Source organism: Apteryx rowi, unplaced genomic scaffold (genome assembly GCF_003343035.1).
Source record: "Apteryx rowi isolate R43461 unplaced genomic scaffold, aptRow1 scaffold_155, whole genome shotgun sequence".
Classification (NCBI taxonomy): domain Eukaryota; kingdom Metazoa; phylum Chordata; class Aves; order Apterygiformes; family Apterygidae; genus Apteryx; species Apteryx rowi.
Window position 1 is genome coordinate 1471681 of NW_020447808.1, and position 18448 is coordinate 1490128.

General features: G+C 36.1%; 1 protein-coding gene across 1 annotated transcript in view; it reads right to left on the reverse strand.

Moving 5' to 3' along the window:
• Window positions 1–18448, reverse strand: part of KLHL32 (kelch like family member 32) — a 152736-nt gene that overhangs the window by 35781 nt on the left and 98507 nt on the right. Inside the window, exon 9 of the mRNA XM_026059291.1 lies at window positions 3357–3572. Coding sequence (XP_025915076.1) covers window positions 3357–3572 — 216 coding nt within the window. The remainder of the gene's footprint in view (window positions 1–3356; window positions 3573–18448) is intronic.

Here is an 18448-nt window from a genome sequence, read left to right on the forward strand (position 1 = left end):
AATGTAATAATCAATATGAAAAAAATGCTATGCCACATAATAATCATTGTTACTAGCTTAGCCTACCTAAAAAGCTCCAATGATCGAGGCTACCAAGCTGCTCCTATTTCTCAGCCTGCGGAGGTTTTACGGGGTGGATTGCTTGCTTGTTTTAAGATATATGTATATATATTCTCTATTGCATCTCCAAAAATAATTAACCTACAATAGGCCAAAGAGTTTCATAAGATTTTAAAAGGTAGAAAGAGAAATGAACTACTCAGTTTGTCCACTTTAACCTTGTTTGAACTTTTCTTTCTGAAAGAACCAACAGGAATTACTAAAAATTAATCCGCATCCTAATTTATTGACATTAATATTACTGATTAACTTCCTCAATCTTGGTTTCTTCAAGGGTATATTTCACCATATTCACTAAAGTTGGGCAATTCATAATTGGTAGTTGAATAAAAATCTGGAACGGGCTGCATATGTGCTGCAATCACTTCAGTTCAGATCACATTCAAGCATGGCTCTGTGTACAGACTTAGATGCACTAAAATAACTGCCTTAATCTTTACGTGCATTCGGCTGAAGTCATCCAGTGGACATTGGGAATTTAGCGAGAATAACTGTGCTTTGCAGACAGTTGCATCCCTTCCAGAGGTTCTTTGAGGGAAGCTTTAATTTGTGCTTAGGGCTTCATGGGAGCCCTACTAGCAGTCAAGGTGCCTTGACTACTTGGGGACATGTTAAATTCATATTGCCACAACATGCTGTGTGCAGAAGGCCACACCAGTCACAGGTAAGACATACAAATCAAATGGTAGCATCCTCCATCTCAACTTTTCTATTATCTGCCCCACTTTGTGCCAATTTCCTCTTGCCTTCCCAACACCTCTTGCTTTGCTGTTCTTCTTTAAAACATGGGATGGGGATTTGTCAAAGTCAATGAGCACTTTATTACAGTGAGAGTGCTCAGTAATGAACAATTCAGCAATTTAATGAGATTCTGTAGATCTGTCTCCAGCCTGTCCATCAAGTTTCACTTCTATAAAGCACCCTGACACTAATCCTCTGGCATACCCAATCTTCACCCTGGGCTGAATATTAGATTCTTCTATGGTATATTGCATTACCACTATAACCTTAGCAAAAATGATGAGCTTAACTACACTTGAGGCAATATAGCTGGTCTGATTTGATTTTCTTCTATTGGGTTGACTACGAAGGAATTACTTATTTACTAAGATAAAGCAAAAAGAGTTTCTTATTGCCTTCTGAATGCCTAAATTGGTAAATATTTGTGTGAGTCTTTTAATTCATTCTGGGGACCTGGAATATTTATAAATATATATATTTATTCATGGTTCTACAGAATGAATTAAGATGACACACATACACATATTGCCTGCAGCAGTAAAATAGTTTAAGAAATTCTTCACAACTGCATGAGTAACCTTTACAGAGGCAATTACAATAATGCTTAAATGGACAGTGTGGAGTTTGTTGTCACTCAAAAAGCAGCACATTACCTATAAATATCTCTCCCCAGTATGACCCTGCAATAGTAACATAAGCTTTGTCATACTTGCTTCATGAAATGTTCATTGACTGGAGTGCATACAATTAAGAAAATTATTTCTGAGTTACTCCTGCAAGACAGGGCAATGCCACAAGATTTAAAAACTCCCATTTCCCAAACTTTATTTCAGCAAGCTGCGTAGGGTGTACTATCCTGCATATGCTTGTCCGCTAATGAGCTGGCATTAAATAATGCTTGTACGACTTTCTGCAGTAACTTTTCTAGCAAAAGTATTTCCAAGCACATAGCTAGATTTCACTGCACCTGCAGAGAAATGATCATAAAAACAAACTGGCCAGTCAGCTATGCCCCATATACAATCCTGTACATTTTTATTATTACATATTATTACATACCTATTACATACAAAAACTGCTTTATGATCAAGGAAATATGGGTTGGGACTCCAGAGTATCCTGCTTAAAAAAAGAAAAAAAAAAAAAAACCACCACAGTTACCGTGCTGCAGGTTCTGTTGCACAGACACTCTCCAGAGACCAGGAGAGGAAGGAATCCAACTTCAATATTACTATCTGCAGAAAATATCATCTTCAGAAAGACTCCATAATCTTAGCCTCAAAGTTTTGGAAACAAATATGTCAGTCAGGCCAAAGGATTACATTACATCCGCATACTGCCATTGTAGTTTGAAGAGCTTAAGCTGAGATATTTTGTTCCTACACAATGATGTTCATCCACAGAACACAAAGGGCCCTACAGATGAACGCACAGTTTATACTTTGAGAAAACAATGGCAGACGGATGTAATAATTTGCTTAAAATAATCCAAGAGATAAGCAGATAAATAACAGGGTTTGAATATAAAGCAATCTTCTGAATCTCAGGCCCCTCTGTTGGACCAAGATATCCCATCTTCTAAAAGAAAGAACAGATTTTTTTCAAGTAAATTAACTTCTACCTTGAAAAACCCTGAACTACTTTTCTTCTATTAAACATGACAGAAAAAAAGAAAACAAAAAGGAATGTTTGGGTAACACATTATCAAAATTTACTTCCGCTATATCATGAGCTCCAATTTTTACAGATGTATGGTGGAAATGTTTCCAAGGCTGGATTTTGTTTGTTTTTCTGTGCCCCTCTTTACAGCCTACGTGTATTTTTGGCAGTGGACTACTTTTTCCATAATAAAGCTCACAACACAATGCCTTACTCTTGTTAATATTCTACGTCTGTCAACCTGTGGTCCTTTTCTAGATCCAGCTTTTTTTAGTAGAAGTGATTGCCACCTCCAGCTTCTTGCCACAACTCTTCTACTGATGCATACTGCCTCCACGCATCTCCTCACAGAGCAGTCTGTGTGACAACTCCATATTTTGCTTCAGGCAAAGTCAGCTGCAGTGGCCTACACAATTTCAATGACTAACTGAAATTAATACAACTAGTTTTGTCTGAAGTGAATGGAAGAGATTTGCAGAAGCAGGTCTGTCACAGACTGGTGGGGCTAGCCTCGCTCCATACAGAGGCAATGATAATCAAGTTGCATGCATTGATCATCTATTCTCACCAGCAAAGTTAGATCTGGAAGAAAGTATCTCATCACATCTGCACCACACAAATTAAGCAATAAACAGATTCCTATTTCAAATGAACTAATAATATCAATACAATATAGCATTTTTTAAAATTTAATTTAAAAAATCCCTCAGCTGTTATTCAAAGTTTTTGCCCAAGTCCTTAGTCTCTCTTAAGATTGCTCCAGGTTCCAAAACAACAGAGTACTCTTACGGTTTACAGAGTATTACATATTTTGCTTGTTTTACTAATTTCCTTACCTGCCAGATTTGTTCTTCACTGAGTGAAGTGAGTCTATCACTTTTAAAAACCTCTCGAAGAAGACAGTATGGGAGTGCCAGGACTTCTTCAGGATGACTCTTCAATAGCTCAGACAGATGTTTTACTAAGAAGTCAACCACTGCATTCTCCAACAAAGTGAGGTTGAAGAGGTCCGCGAGCTTATACAGGTCCAAATAATTAAAACTATTTAGTTCCTAGATGGGTGAAGCAAACAAAATGTGTCTCAGAAAAAAACCAAACCAAAACAAAAAACCCCAGAGGTCTCAGATAATGAAAAAAGGTTGCTCTTTTGGAAGCTAGGGAGATAGAAGGCAATATAACTTCAGATTAATTAACATAGTCTCATTCAAAATGTATGTGCAAATGCTACCACTGCATATGCAAATATACATGAGAGTACTCATTTGTGCTGCAACTGCTAAAATTATATATGTACACAGCATTTATAAGAAATATGGAGTAGTACACAAAATAATAAACCAGCATGACTTACAGTGTATGACAAAACCTCTCAGGACTTAAAAAGTGAATTAAAAAATATATTTGTTAATTACAACGGTTTGTTCCAAGCAATTTTTTGTTCATTATTTACTATTTTGAGTGAGCTAGAGCATCTGTGCAGCATAACTTTTAGCTCCACTGAAACCTCACAAAACACTTCTTTGTGACATGCTCAACTACATTTTCTATATAAATTTATCTTCAATAAACAAAAAAAAACCCCTTTTTTCCTCCCCTGGCAGCAACCTGTAGATGACATTGGCCTCAGTCTTTCTCCCCTTTCTTCTACCAGCAGAAAAATTTAGAGACAAAAGCTACACTCAGGGCAAGAAGGTTTTTTTCATCCAGATAACAGATATCTTACATTAATGAGCCAACATTTTCAACTTGGTATTCTTTGAAAATTAGTGTCTGGACAGCTAACTACTCCTGTTCTAGATGATGCACTCTTCAGGGGAGAGGGCATGAATTCATCCATAACAGACAAAAGGACTCAGTACATTTGGGAAATAAGCATGTTTATTTGTTCTCTGTTCTTGCTGTATGCTCACACATCTTTTTCCCTCATCTCCTCCCCTCCACAAGCCGCTTTTCATCTTCCTAATTACCACATTGCTCCCTATCAGCAGCCTTCTTCTTGACCAGCTCCATGTGTGAAAATGACAAGAACTGTTGTCAGTTTCACTTTGCTGGTTAGTTAACATAGGGACTAGAGCAAGAAAGAGAAACAGACTAAATTAAGTCAATTTCGCTTTCACTGCTCTGCTGGATGGAATGGCAGCACCAAATGAAACTGACAAGAAATCTTGTAAATGTCAAATGAGCCGCACGGCTGGCAGATAGAGCAGAGCAACAGGGAAGATGGGAAAGTGAGAAGAGGGGTTTTTTGGAATGTTTTATGGACTGTATCTTGAATGCGTGAATTCGGTGGCTGTCCCAATGACTGTGGAGCTGTTTATGCATATGCAATGGAGAGTGGAGGAACACAATTTTTTTCTCCTCCTTAGAGCAGTCAGTACTGAAGGAAATTGAACCAAAGTCCTTTGGAGGCTTCTATTTTTTAAATAATCTCCCACTCTAACTGTTCACCTTCATTGGCAGGGTTGTATGTTAAAGATAAATTCTATTCATTATCTACTTAAGCTGCTGCATAAGAGTCTCATATTGTCTTCCTGGAAGAAAAGATAAAAGTTGCTTATGCTGCCGGAATAAGCTCTATAGGCCATCACAGAAATTCTGAGCAGTTCTACTGTGTCACTTCCTCTCCACAGTGAAATAGAGGAGGTAAGGATAAATCCTCCCCAACTGCAGAGAGAAAGAAAAAAAGAATGAATTTTAAATGAGAAGTATCTCTTGTGTGCCTTATTCTTTGAAGTAGTATCTGCAGATCACAGATGGTACCTCAAAACACCACTTCTGCGATGGCCAAGCAGTTGTGGCACAATGCAAAGGAGCATAATCGAAGTAAACATCACAGCACAAGTAACAACCACATTTTACTGTCACTGGTTTGGAAGACTATCTTTAAAAAACCAAATCATCAATTGAATGAATGCAAACATGCAGAAAAAAAATTAAAAGAACTCAGTGTATATTTACTGAACTTTTTTGTAGTCAACAGCTATGGTTGGGAAGAATAACAAAAATAAACAAATAAATAATCAAGAATTGTGATTTGAAGATCAACTTTCCAACTGAAATACAAGCCTGATCAAACCCCATTGCATGTCAATGGAGAAGGCCAGTGGGATTTTGGTGGTCTTCAGAAGACGGCATTACTGGAGCTGGCATAGTAAAATCTTTGCTCATTAGACAGCAAAAGTAATGTGACACACAAATGCAATTTTTCCCTGAAAAAAAACTTCATATCTTCAGTGAAATCTAAAAGACACTGCAGAGGCTTCATTTTTGGTTGGGTATTTCTGATCATCTCCCAAACTCCCCTATCCCCTCAAATCAACACCAGTTGAAGTTTTTGCTGAAAACTGGTATATAGTTGAAAAGGCTGAAGATACCTATGGATAAATAAACAAACTTCTATCAGTTGTTTATTTACAATATCATTTATTTATATTTATGTGTTTGTTTACTTATTTCAGATGTTTATTTATTTATGTGTCTATTTATTTATTATGGGCATTATTTATCTATTTTTATTGCTAGGCTTCAGCAGATGTTTGAGGTTTCCTCCAATACAACATGTTATTGACCTGCCACAACTTGTGGCTCACTGCTTGATGCATATTGCAAGTGTATCTCCTTAAAACTGGTCTTGGCCTGCAATCAGAAACACATTTGTGTTTCTCTAAGGTTGATCTATAGGTCTGTATTTCACAGCCAAAGTACTGCATTAGCTTTTACAAATGAAAATTATCAGATTGTCATACCAATACTCCAAACAAAATTACACAGTACTACACGTTACTGTCTCTGTGATGATACTAGAGGGCAAAAATGTCATGCTGAGACTGCAAGATGTATATTGCTGATCAGTTAACCCCGCTCTCAATATGTGGCAAGACTTCCAGAAACATCAGACTACAGTGGGGTACGTAAGCTAGTTGCAAAGAATACACTTTTATCTTCTGGCATTAGAAAAAGAAAGTAACAAAGCAACCATTAACTACTCAGTCTGATTTACTTTCTCTGAATACATTTTCCAACTAAACTCTTAAATGAATTAAAACTTTCTGTTAAATAAATGAAAGTGAAATTGTTACCCTTTCAATTCAACTGTGGGCATGGATAAGAGTTCTGGCTGTCTCTGCTTTCCATGAATTTTATTAGATTGTGTTAGAGCAAGTTACAAAAATCTAAAAGTTGGGTGCAACTTTCTTCTGGAACTGTATCACAACATATCTTCTTTAAAAAAAAAAAAGGAATACAAAACAGGTATTAATTTCTATATTTTTATACATATATATAATTTATAAATTATTTTAACTTGTAAACTTTTTTTTATAAACTTTCATACAGACCATTTATCTTTTTTGAATTGAAAGATAAAATATGAACACAAGCAGAACTGTCAAGAGCTAAAGAGAATTAAGGAAAGGTAGTGATCCTATCTTTTCTACTGTGATGCATTTTACACTGCTGAAACATTTTTGGACAAAGAAAATATGTATAAGATTATATAGAGAGATCTTATAATTAACAGTTGAAAAGATTCTAAAATCCCATCGAAAACTCAAACCAGTTTAACAAATTGGCCAAATGATTTATCAGTGTCTGCTTCAAAAATGAAGAGGTGCATCTGATCCCACACATTCTATGTACTGTACTTTTTTCCTCCTCTTTCAATAGTTAAGTGAATCCATTGTTCTACATTATTGGTCTTGTGTGTCAGTAACAGCAGCCTTTTGGTACCAAACCAATTTAACCACGAGCTGACATTTAAAATCCTTGTAAAAGAAAATCAGTTTTCCAAACAAACCTGAAAAGATGACAGTATTAAATGCTTAAAATAACTGATGTGACATTCTCTGTAATTTAATACGGAGATGTATTTTAATATAGAGATATGATAAATTGTCAAACTTTTTTTTAAATAAACACTGTATTTAAATTACTTTCAAATTCATCTTTATTCGTTTGTATTTTTAAGAATAATTGCATTGCACAAGCCACAGAAAAGGATAGAAATAACAGATTGATAAATTAGAGTTAATCATAACCAACTACACAGTAGACTACAATGTACCTCTATTCCTGTGCTCTGTGTTATAAATAGCAGAAAAAGTGCAAGGAGAACTAAGGGGAAAGAATGCATTTCTTTATGACCTTATTTGAAAGATAAACTCCTTGGGGAAATACAATTTATTCAGATTATCAAGACCCTGCTGTGCAAATCTACAGTCTGGGAGCACACTACAGAGATCAAAAAATATTTACTTTATTCTGTTGGGTATAAAAGCTTTTAATGAATGCATAATTAAGACAGAAAAAGTATATACAGCTTTAGAAATTCCATTGCCGAGCCAAGCCATTAATATCCAAAGTATCATACCCAGTTGTGACTCCACCTGCTTCCTATTTAGATTACAGCACTGTTATAAATCAGGGTATTACATGACTAGCCCTACCAGTGTAACAGAGAAGGGCTGCATTGTGTCACCAGTTCCCCCTTTTCTATAAGGCAGTCAGCCTCTTTAAAGCAAAAATGCTTTTCTGAGGTCTCTACAGCAGGGACTTGTTTATTCAAAATACTTAAACAACATCTAGTACAACAGGGTCCTGACCCTAAATCCTCTAGGTTCTCCGCTATGTTAAATACAATAAACCAGCTGAATCATTCAGAACAGAATCTTGGCATAAATCACAGCAAAGAGATTCTAAATAGCTAAGGAGTATTACCAAAACAAAAAATTGCAGCAGAAAAATACATTTATATGACAATAAAAGGGATCAACTGAGTTTAAAGAAAATAAATCCAGTTCTGCCAGTAATAACTCCTTTTTCTTATAGCAACAAAGGCTCCAGTTGTGGAATGCCACACTCATTTACCCAACACTCATTTAYCCAAGAACCAGCAGACTACCTATATACAGGTAACAGGGCAACAGACGAGCTTATTTCATGCTAAGCATATGCACAAATACTTCAAAAACTGTATTTTAGGTCTTATCTGGAAACTTCCTCCCACTAAACACCAAAGCCATCCAGTTGAACCGTGAAAGACATTTTTGCTGAAGCAGGGTCACGGTGGGACAGCTGGGCCAGAATTTCTCATTCTATAAAATAGTGTTTACATTCATTACAAGACCACTGTGGAGTACAGATGTATTTACAGGCACAGTTAAGGATAACTTTTTAATTGACTCATTTTATAAAATTATTTTGTCTGGTAGATCACCACTTTCTCAGCATATTCTTTAATCTCTTTGCYTTTTTTTTTTTTTTTTTTTTAAATGTGTGAAAAGATATTTTGCATCCTTGCTGTTATTCCAAAGTAGGTCTGGGGCTAATTACAAGAACAACAATATCAAAAAGATTCAGGTCTATTATTTCCCCTCTTCCCTGTGAGAATTTATTTCCCTTCTCACTTGGTGGTTACCTACATCTGCTTAGTTTTCAGTTTCCATCCTGCTGGCTGGTGCTAGCGAGCACCCTCTTCGAAGGCATGAGGGCAGCCTGTGACCTTCACAAGGCAAGTGGAAGCCCATGACATTCTCAAACTAGCTCATGTGATGAAACATACATCTGAGCTTCCAAAAAAAAAAAAAAAAGTGAAACATACCATAATACGCAGATACTCAAAGTAAAACTGAAGAAGACAGAAACATTTTTTAGAGTCTCACCCTTCCTCTGGCCTTTTTACACCGTTTCAGACAGCATGCACCCAAAGCATCACATTTACAAATTTTGTCAAATATGGGAGTCTGTCCCACGTGATGATGGATGATATAATCTTGCATTCTTCTGGCAGAAATCACAAGCTGTTGATACACAGACTTTAAGAATGTTTTCATTACTTCATATTTCTGCTAACTCTTCAGCGTGACTTCAGTGTGATAAAAGAAAGCAGAAAACTATTTGGCTAATCTGTCGGCCACCAGCAAGCTCATATGCTGACTTTCTGTTATCCTTTTGCTGTTGCTAAGATTGTCACATCCAGAAAGAGCAAGTTTTGTCCTTTAGAACCCCAGCAAAGTTCACAGAAGTAGCAGTCAGAAAAATATCTACCATCAGCAAGAGGAATCAAGAAAAACAGAACTGCACAATGCCATTTCTTTAAATTCTTCTGTAGAGTTTAATGACAGTTTAAGGCAGGAGAATACAGGACTGCAAGCTGATTCCTCTACAATACTGGACAAGCTCAGACTTAGTCATAAGTTTAGAAAAATCCATCATAAAACTCGTTCAAGGTATTGCTCCCAACTACTACCACCAGAAGGCTCAGCTGATTTTGAGACTCCTTCTTCTAATTTCAGGCTTAATTTACTCAGACAGTTTATACACATTTGTTCCTGTGCCAACATTATCTTTTAGTTTTAACAACTCTCTCTCTCCCCGGTGTTTATTCCGTTGATATATTTACAGAAAGCAATCATATTCCTCCTCAGCCCTCATTTTGCTAGACTAAACAAGCCAAGCTCTTTTAATCTCCTCACATAAAACAGGCCTTCCTGATCATCCTAGCTGCCCCCTTTCCTGCACCTATGCCAATTTGACTTCATTTTTACTTCTGCATGGGCAAACTCTTAAAAATACTTCTCATGATGTTCCAGCATTATCTTGTACATTGGCATTAATATTTCCTTAGCTTTAAGAAATTATCTTGCATGAAATACCTCAGGCTCAAACTGCCTTTTTCTTGATGGTATCACATTAGTAGCTCAAAGCCACCCTATGATTTAATACATGAAAATTCTCTGTAAACTTGTTCCTCAAGTGAGACACAGTAACAGCCCTTCTGTCTGTCAGGCAGGACAGAAATAATATGACATGTTACGAATGGGAATTGAAAATGATCAGCTGAAATGCAGCAGATTCTACTGAGGATGCTCAGAAATGATTTTCCAATCCTTATTTCATTTCTTTCTATATTTGAGTAATGGATCTGGCAACTGTCCTGGTACATAGTGATTGTTTACTGGAGGAGAAAATAATTTCAGTAACTTTCTTAAGATTTCTTTTAAAAGACAGCAAGGAAATCCCCTTAATGTTCTGAAAAACAAAATAATCTTTAAATCAATACTAAGTATGAAAACCACCATACACAGTGGAAATACATGTCAAAAATACGTCTAATACACAGTAGGTTAAAATATCATTTTCATTCTTAACTCCAGTTTCCATTACCATGAAAAAAATCAGCATTATATTAGATCTGTTACCACAGTTAAGGTTCCTGACACTTCCCCTTTCCAATGCCTTTTTTTCAGTCACTCAGCCAAAATTTAATACTTTAAAACTGAATTTTTTCAGGCTTAAGATGAATCTCTTTAAAATCTCCTGAAAACACCTCAAACCACTTTCTTTGTTTCAGAACCTTTTTATGAGATTTTATTTCCGGAGCACTCAAATTACATATATGTTTGCCCTGTAATAAATACAATGAGAGATCATTTTACTTAAAAATCTGTCTCTGCTCCAGAATCCCAGACATCTGCCTATTAGCAAATGCCTAAGAATTACAAAAGTAATAAACAGATCTAAAGATGGAGAAGTGGGCAGGGGTAACTGTAGTTAGGGGGGCACTTAATCTCACCAGAGAATGAAACAAATTGTCTAGAATGTGTAAAATGACTGGTTAGTTAACACAGAAAACTTCCATCTCCGGAGTATTTGCTAAGCACCTCACAAAGCAACAAAACTTTCTCGGGTCTTTTTAAGGCAGTATGTGATACTCCCTAGACACAAAGACTGAATCCAGCGTAGGATAACTCAATATTGAATACCATTTTGATAGTCAAAGCAGAGTCAGTTAGGACAAATTTAACACATAGTATTAGAGAAAGTTGAACATTACAGTATCCTATAAAATGCTCAAAAATGATCACTACAAAGAGACCACACACAAACTCAAGATGATCCTCTTGCTAGTCAGTTAAACGGAGATGTGGAAGTACAAACAGAACAGTACCAAACTTGGTATGTAAGTATGGAAAAAGGTGAAGTAAACACAATGAATTTCTGACAAGGGGCCACAGCCCATTTATAAAAACAAATGATGAAGTTGCAGATAGCGACACAGGGCAGAAAAATTCCAGTTACGTCTCTACTACTTCTAGAATGAAACACAAGTCTACCCCATATAAGCTGCTGCTGTTTGAACAAGAAGTTTTCTATTTGTAACTAAGGGAGATGTGAACAGAAATTACATACCTTAATATCACTACCATAGATGACACACAATAAAGAATTTTAATGGAACTAGCTAAGAATCCAGTGTTAACACTGAACAAGCTTTGGAAAAAAATGGGGAACTATACAGGACTTCAGATCATGCCAGTGAACTACAGATTAGTTATCCTAACTTGTAATGCATGCAATGAATCTGGGAGTTTATTTACAAATAGAAGGGAAAAAAGAGTGAGATTATCAGGTAGCTGTTGGAAAATAACACCTATTACCCCTGCAGAACAACTGTGGTTCATTTGATCAACTGCATCAATAGACTATACTTAGTTCTCAAAGATAACCAGTTATGATTTTTATTTTTTCATTATATGGAATATATCTAAGAGGATGCATCCTAGATGGATCAAAGATTTGTTCAGTGACAGATCTCAAAATGAAGTTATCAACAGTACATTATCAAGCAGCATGACTTTTTCCAGTGAAGTCCTCAAGGGATTGATTCTTAGTCCAATACTGTTTCCAGTTTTATCCAACTAGACAGTGGTAAATTCTGCTACTAGAGCTTGCAGAAGACTCTGCAGTTGGGTAACAAATTATGAGAATGACAGAATAAGAGAATATTGTCTGCCTTTCCTGGCAAAATGATCACATTCAAGCAAAATACATCTGAGAACCAGTAACATAGCTGATGCAGAAAATATAATAGGCTCTATTTGGAACACCACTTATAGGCCATCAGGAGGGACTAAGAAGCTGTCATAAATAATCACATGAGTTCTCAGAACCGTGCTGTGGCAAAAACAGATGTCATAAAATACACACTAAGTACTGTCCAATTAAAGTAGGGAACATTCTTGCTGCTTCACATAGCATTTTTAAGACTACTGCTCAAATATTGGTCCCAATTCTGAAGTCCACAGTTACAAATATGAAAATACTATAGGCTAGAAAAACAGTCTTGTAAGATTTAAGGTGCTCAACTTAGCTTTTTACAGAAAGACTGATGGAGGATTTGATCTCGTGCAAAGATATTTATAAAATGGAAAGAATACATGAAAGCAAGAAAGTTCTGAAGCTTGCAGGGAGGGAGTCAACAGACCCACTGGCTGAAAGCTAGCATTATGCAAATTCAACTAAGAAAGGCATCATTTCTCCATATAATATGTTGAAACTGTTTGTGGAAAAGGAGAACTGGGAAGAGAAGTTACCATTATTTGGGGGACTTCTAAAAGTTATGATCTGAAAGATCAAATTTTTGGAAAACAGTTTCTGACTTGTGGATGTAAGATCAAAATTTCCCTGGTCACTGGCCTGGAAGTATGGGACTTTTTGCATTGCTTTCACATGCTTATGAACATTTTGCAACTCTGCATTAAGAAAGTGATTACAATAAAATAAGGTTTTTGCCAATTGTCTGTAGGGGTGAAGAAGGAATTATTTCCCTTGATTCATAATTTGACCTCTGAGAAAATAAGGTTCCATATTCCTCTGACTTGTTGCAGCTGCAGGAGGACGTGAGGATACTCATCTCTTAAAAGAATCTGATCATCAGCATATGAATGATAAAAAGGCAACATTAAAGGGGTTGCAAAATATACTTTTTTTGGCAAACTGTTACTTGTTTGGGTACCTCCATGCTCCTGCAATATCTGAGCACCTCAAAAAAAATCAAACAGATTTTGTGCTCAAAACACTAAACCAAGGCAAATTTGCATTTTATGAGAAAAAGTGGGGCAGAAGAAAGATTATAAGAAATTGCCCATGATGGAGAAGAAATATGAAAATTCAGATATGAAAACAGAACCTCAATTGCCTGGAATCCACTCCAATGCTCTAGCCACTATATAATTCTTCTTATCCAACTGTAACACAGTTTTAAATTATTTATGCAGTTTAGTATATCAGTAAAATGTCTGTAACATGTTTTGTTAAAGCAATATGTCTCAGTGATAGAAAATGTCTCTATAACACTCTGTCCTTAAATTTATGCAGTGAAAAGAACATACCTCTTTTTCACATGACTAGGAGCTGTGCTGATTAGTAGGTTTACTACACAATAATCAGAACTGATTTATCTGGAGGTAAACAGGATGAAAAGAGATAGTACTCCACATATGGATGGAAAAGGAGTTAAAAATGAAAAAATTATGGAAGTACCACTGACTAAAATAAAAAAAATTAGAATTTGGTATGCTTTAATAGAATCAATTTTTTTTTAAATTCATTACTTAAAGCATTAGTGACCTGGGATTTACATATCACTCTCATGGTCAAAAATCATTATAAATCTGACTTTCCAAAACAGGAAATCTAGAAAGAGCAAAGCCCAAATGTAAAAAATGGACACTGACTGAATGTCTAATTTGACAGATTCTACATCTGACCTTCATTAGTGCTACACAAGTCACAAGTCCTACCAAAATTAACACATGTGAATGTTTATGCTGCTAAAGGTGCTAAGCATCAGGACAACATGATCTTCAAAGATCAAGATCACTTTGCTAATTTAGTTTCCAGGTGTTCTTAAGAAAATACTACCCACCCACCCCCCAAACAGATGATGGTCAGAATTCCATGCTTTACCACCAAGGCATCTTTTCCCCAGAAGTACAGAAGAGAAAAATATGTAATCGAAGTATTACATATGTAAGACAAATGAATCAAATGGCCAATTTCTTATTGGCTTAAAGACTCCACCTTGAAGCCACCACATTTAAGAGCAGAATGGATCACTGTAGGCCCAAATTCTAACTGTTTTGCAAGTACAGACACTTGCGGTATCTCAACACCCAGAGGTGTGTGGAGTGCCCTCTTCTATACCCTCCTTCAACCATTTCCAGAATGAAGTGAATCCAGTGTGGAGGAGCACAACTACCCCTTCACACACTCCTCCCCCCCCCCCCCCCCGCTCTTATCCAGGCCCATCTGACCACAAACAGCTGACAATGCACAGTGCTGACCAGGAGGAACTAGGCGATACTGGTTGCAACTGGTGAGGCCAGAAATGGGTATGAGGTCAGCAAAAAGGTATATTTTCCTCAACATGGCATGAGATCAGGAAGAAAGGTGCATCTCCACACCAAATATCATATGACCATGAGTCAAACTACGTGCTCATAAATAGCACTGCAGCCTAGAGCCCACTGAGCTCTCCCGCACGGCAGCGGGCTACACGGTGGCGACTCTCCCCTTGAGTTGGGACACCTCTCAAGGTTACTCTCCAGGAGTTAAGAGAACCTCTGACAAGAAACCGTTGGAGAGGTAAGAAACCGAGACTCAGGCAATAACAAATGTGCAGTAAGATTCACTTGCTGTGACTACACTGTATTGCCATCTTCAATAAATCTGTTTGCAATAAACCCAGAGTTAATACCCTGGCCCGCAACACACAGACAGGGCTTTAACAGGAGACTGGAAGTGCATTTAGAGGAGGGACACAGATTAGCTGCAGAAATAAATTCTGTTTTGACTGAGTTAACAATTTTTAGAAATAAACTAGAGCTCATAGAAAAAAATTTTTTTTTGGTCAATGATTATTCCATGCAATTTTAATTAAAAGCTGGTCCTTTTCAAATTCAAATTTTAATAAGAAGTGTTGCTAAAACATCAACATTTCAAAGATTTCAACCACTTCTAAAAGCAAAATCCTAACAATAACAGTTTATTGAAGTATCTCATGGTAGGTTACATATATCTGATGTTGTTGCTTTTCCTGCAGTATTCACCACACTGATAATTTTGGCTACTTGTTTTATTCCTTTTCCAGAAGCTCCATCTGTCTGTTCAACTTTTGGTCCAGGGATGCATGGTGCTATTTGAGTCCAGAACCTGATGAGGGTTTTTTCATGTTATACAATCCAGACTCTCAGCAGTATCTAGATAGTCAAATACTTCCATGTATTTAGTTACAGTATATATTTAATATCTGTCTCTGAGGGTCCTTGACATCACCATTGTATGCATACATTAGCTGCATACTTCCATTCTCCATGAAGATGGTAAAACTGTAAAAATATTGTAAGGCATACAAAACTAAAACCCAAATGCATGTAAATATTGTCTTTGAAGGATATGACACTGGACCTATCTCCCCAGCTTTCTCCATGTCCAGAATTTACCATTTCAGGTCAATGGAATTCCAATTCTGATGTGCTTTAGAGGCTGGACCTACCTGAGGTTACCACTATACCTTCCCCATGATAAACAGGTGTGCTTTGATACTGTAGAAATTCAAGGCCTTTTACATATATAATTAGAACAGATGTGTTTACAGTAAATAAGGAAAAAATTCTGAAATGGAATTTAGAAAAAACTGCTTTGAGTGAGTTGGGAAACTTCCAAAACAAAGGTCAAAGTGTTTTGGAAGGAAGTCCAGCTAATACATTACTACCAGTTTCCCCAATCCAGAGGACACAACAGCACCTGTAAAAAGTTACATGCATACAAAATACTCTACAAGCAATTCCACGTGATGTCAGTTCAATTCCCTCAGAACAGCAAATGTAAGTCCTGAATTTAAGTCATTGAAGATCCAGCGGTACCCGTACAGCTAGACATGTTCTGTGACACAAATCCCATGTTCTGCAAGACTCTGGGAAGATGGGAAATTTAGCAGCAACTTCCTCCAAATTAATAAACAGATTTTTAGAATAGTTTACATAAGAAAATACATGAATAAAGTTAAACTTTTTTCAAGTTGGAATAACATACTTGCAGGACATTATTGATGGGTAATAAAGTTAATATCATTAATGTTAAAGTTTGTATCTTTAATTTTTAGAATTAGTAAGATAAATAAGGAAAACTTATGTGTTTCAGAGCTCTCATTACATATTGGCTGCAGACTCAGTAAGACAGCATGCATACAGTTATATTCATTCTGGGTTTAAGTCCTCTTCATTACCCTACTGGACAGAAATGCCTTTTTTTTTTTTTTTTAAACAGAACTTAGTCTGGATCACTTCTGAAGCCAGATACTGGTTTCCTGGCAAATTCTATTCCTATGCAGTTGTGCAAAACAAAACACTATAAATGATGGGATGTGCTAAGATACTGTCTCATTTACCACTGTGAACAAATCTACTGGAAAACATTAACAGCCTTACAGATGACACTTTCTGCTTTGTGCTCCCCTATAAGCTAAAATGTTTTAGTGAAGAATGTTTCTCTATTAAGTATTTAAATAATTTAAAATTTAAAACTAGATGTTAATTTGGGGTACTTCCAGTTCTGAAACTACTCATGCATATTTTAGGCTTAGTATCTTGTCATTTTCTTTATAAATCTTTCTTTTTTACTGGCAGTTGAGTCTGTTGTGAACAGTTCAAATAAATGGATCAAACAGTAATGACTAAACCATCAGAAGAACATGGCATATAACAGGAAAAAATATCAACTACACAGACCTGTATCAAGTTCAGACTTTCTGCCTTTAACCAGAGATGGTCCAAAGAAAACTCTAAAATCCAAATATCGACAAACACTAGGTTGTATTAACTTGGATCCTTATGACTTCAGTCCACCTCTACCATTAAACAGACAGATGAAAGTTTTGAGGGCATAGTGTCTTCTATTAAACTGACTATAAAATGAAAATAAAATCTACACAGCTCTTTTAATACCTCTTAAAAATGGAGCAGACTGAGACATTCAGTATTTTCCTGAATGTAATACTTCAAGTTGCCTCTTAAAATTTATCAAATAATACTTTCCTCATTTTCTTGAGATTCAGCTTAACCTTTCAAACTTCAAATTGATCCCTATGAAAATAATAACTGTATTTAAAAATACAAAGAATAGAGCATGTAAAAGATACTTATCTCATAACTGAGAAGGAAAAAAAAAATCTGTTCTATTTCAGCAAAGTCAATACAGAGAAAAGAAAGGATGGACAATTACCTATCTACCAAAGTGGCACTTCCGAGATAAAAAATCAGATTCTAACTCACTTCAGGCCCAACATTTCCATCAGGTTCATAGGTCACAAATGATTTATAGTCACCATTTTGTACTTCGCATTCTGGCTTTTCCCATATTGATAAATACTTCATAATCAAAGCATTTTTGTGTTGCGAAATACCTTTGCTAAAACGACTAAACACAACTCAAATTGATTCAGATCAAAGCAAACTTAAATAAAATGTTTCTCTGCTTCTTTACAGGAGGCAAAAAAAGCTCTGTATATCTGGTGCCTGTATTCCTGTTCTTTCATACTACAGCAGTAAGTCTCCTCTTTCAGGTCACGTCTTCCACATAAAAGTGCTAAACTAATGCCGCTTAATGACAAATTAATGTCCATGAATAAAAAATACACCTCTAATAGCATAGAGTAATTTGCCATTACAATATCATCATTGGACATGCCCCTGGTTTAATACGATGTATTTAATTCATAACTTAATGAGTGATATATAAAAAGAGAGAGATGAACCCTGCAATTACATTTATGTGAGTCTGTCACCTTATTTGTAAAACCTTAGAGTCATTTACATTCAAATTAGAACAAATGAGTGATTTCACAAAGTGCAGTGATAAATGACCATTGTTGCACAAGACAGACCTGTATTTCCTGTGAAAACATTAACAGTTTCCTATTATTTGTTAAAAATTGCAATGCATATTGCCCAGTGTTGTGTGAATAATGACTTTTTTACTGATTAGGTCAGAAGACTAATACGGAGTAAAAATAAATAATTTTTCTTTTCATTTTTTCTGATTTTAGCTTTAATTCTTCTGCTCTGCTGTTATGGACTCACACTGCCAC